The following is a 1,762-nucleotide window of genomic DNA, read 5'->3' as shown; positions in this document are numbered from 1 at the left end:
CGCCGCTCCCCTGCGCCTTACCCCCGCTGCTGCTCGCTCTCCTCCCGGCCTCCTCCCCAGGCATTTCCTCCCGCGAACAGTAGTTTTCTGGTCGGGAAGAGGGCGCAGAGATCGCCCCGGGAGGCGGGAGAGGGGGAGAGAACCAAAAAAAAAAAAAAAAAAAAAAAAAAAAAGAAGGGGGAAAAAAAAAAAGGAAAGGAGGTGGCGGGGAGGGAGCTGGGTAAATTAGCAAAGAATTACAGCCATTGTAAACTAACCGCAGGTATTTCCAAGAGCTTGGACGCGAAACCTTGTAAATCAGGGACTTCGCGGGCTGGAGCCCGGCTGCGCCGGAGCTCGGCGGGAGGCTGCACGGGGGGAGCGCCTCTCTCTCCCCCTCGCCGCTCCCCCGGCCCCAAAGCAGCCGCCGGCTCGGCCGTCTGCCGCACCTGAGCAGAGCCCGAAAGAAGGGCACGCCGGAGAGCTGCCCCGGCCAGTCCTGCCCGCAGCTCCCCGTCTCCGCCGTGCCCAGAGCCCCTCTCCGGCCGTCAACCCAAACCCACGGCTCCCGCCACCCGCACCCCCAGCCTTTCCCCGTAGAGAAAGAAGAGCGGAGCCCTCCCTCTCTCCCCACTTCCCCGTCCACGCATCTCCTCTGACACCCCAAATTTCATCTCTCGGCTGTTTAGCACCCCTTAAAATGCCCGCACAGGGCAGCCTTCCTACACCTCCTACACACCTCCTCGTAAGTGGATTTCTCGCAGCTTCCCCAGATGCCTCTTATGTCCCTCCAGCTCTTAAAAAAAAAATAAATAAAAATCCCCCTTTGGCTATTTCCTGAGTGTATCGTGGCACCGGAGACTTGGGCGGCAGAAGCGATGGCTTTCCCGGGAAATACCTGGCTGGGAAAAAGGGATGGTGAGTGAGTCCAAGCAAAGTTATTAGAACATGCTGAATTTGTTCACAGGGATAAAGCCTGTTCTCGTCCCGTCACGCAAAGGTGCTCTCCGGCGTCGTGCTGCGTATGAAAGCGGGATTATTTATTTTATTAATTTATTTTCCGGGTAAGAATGGTCATTGAAACCATTTAATTCCTGCCAGAATCGTTGATAATCAATTACGGTGGCTTCGTGGTCTGCTGCAAACAGACGCTCGTCTCTGCGGGATCACGGAGGGCAATGCTGGAGGTCGGACGCCGCCCGCGAAGCAGCAGGTTGACACCCCGGGAATTCGGCTCACGAAGCAAAGCCGAGGCTGCGGGTATCATTTCGATATGCTCTAGCTCGTTACGTTGCTGGGTCTCCCCAGCACGAAAAGGACGCGGCGGTGAAGCGCTGGCGTTCCATTTCTCGTGTACCTGCTCGGTACCCTCGCCGGGATTTTTCTGTTGGCTCTGAGAATGCCGATAATGCCTGAAATAAGGAAAAGCACGGTGCTTGGGGGCACACTGTTGTTTTGGCAACGAGTCGCATTTACACCATTCACGTGGGTGTAACAGTTTCCAAACCCTTCTTGTTTAGGGCCATTTTCTTCCAGGGAAAGCATCGTTTCGAGGACAGCAGTCTTCAATCGCCCGCCTCAAACGCTCTTTCAAAGCCCCGGGGACCAAAGACCGTCCCTACCATAAAACCGACCGCGTTTTTAAACAGATGGAACGGCCAAAACCCCCATTTTCGAAGACCGGTCGAGGCAGGTTTGCACCTACACCCCCAAGGCGAGCGCCCGGAGCTTGGGGCGCTCGCCCCGCGCCGCGCACGGCCCCGACCCCGGCGCGCCGTCGCCT

The 1,762-nt window shown here is 57.2% G+C and overlaps 1 protein-coding gene across 1 annotated transcript in view; it reads left to right on the top strand.

Annotated features, from left to right (window-relative positions):
* The first annotated feature begins 857 nt into the window (after positions 1–857).
* Positions 858–1,762, top strand: part of NKX3-2 (NK3 homeobox 2) — a 2,338-nt gene continuing 1,433 nt past the window's right edge. Inside the window, exons 1-2 of the mRNA XM_010576880.1 lie at positions 858–897; positions 1,516–1,668. Coding sequence (XP_010575182.1) covers positions 858–897; positions 1,516–1,668 — 193 coding nt within the window. The remainder of the gene's footprint in view (positions 898–1,515; positions 1,669–1,762) is intronic.

This window comes from Haliaeetus leucocephalus, unplaced genomic scaffold, assembly GCF_000737465.1.
Source record: "Haliaeetus leucocephalus isolate CR32 unplaced genomic scaffold, Haliaeetus_leucocephalus-4.0 Scaffold545, whole genome shotgun sequence".
Lineage (NCBI taxonomy): Eukaryota > Metazoa > Chordata > Aves > Accipitriformes > Accipitridae > Haliaeetus > Haliaeetus leucocephalus.
The sequence above is the reverse complement of the archived record's forward strand: the minus strand, read 5'-3'. Positions and strand labels throughout refer to the sequence as shown.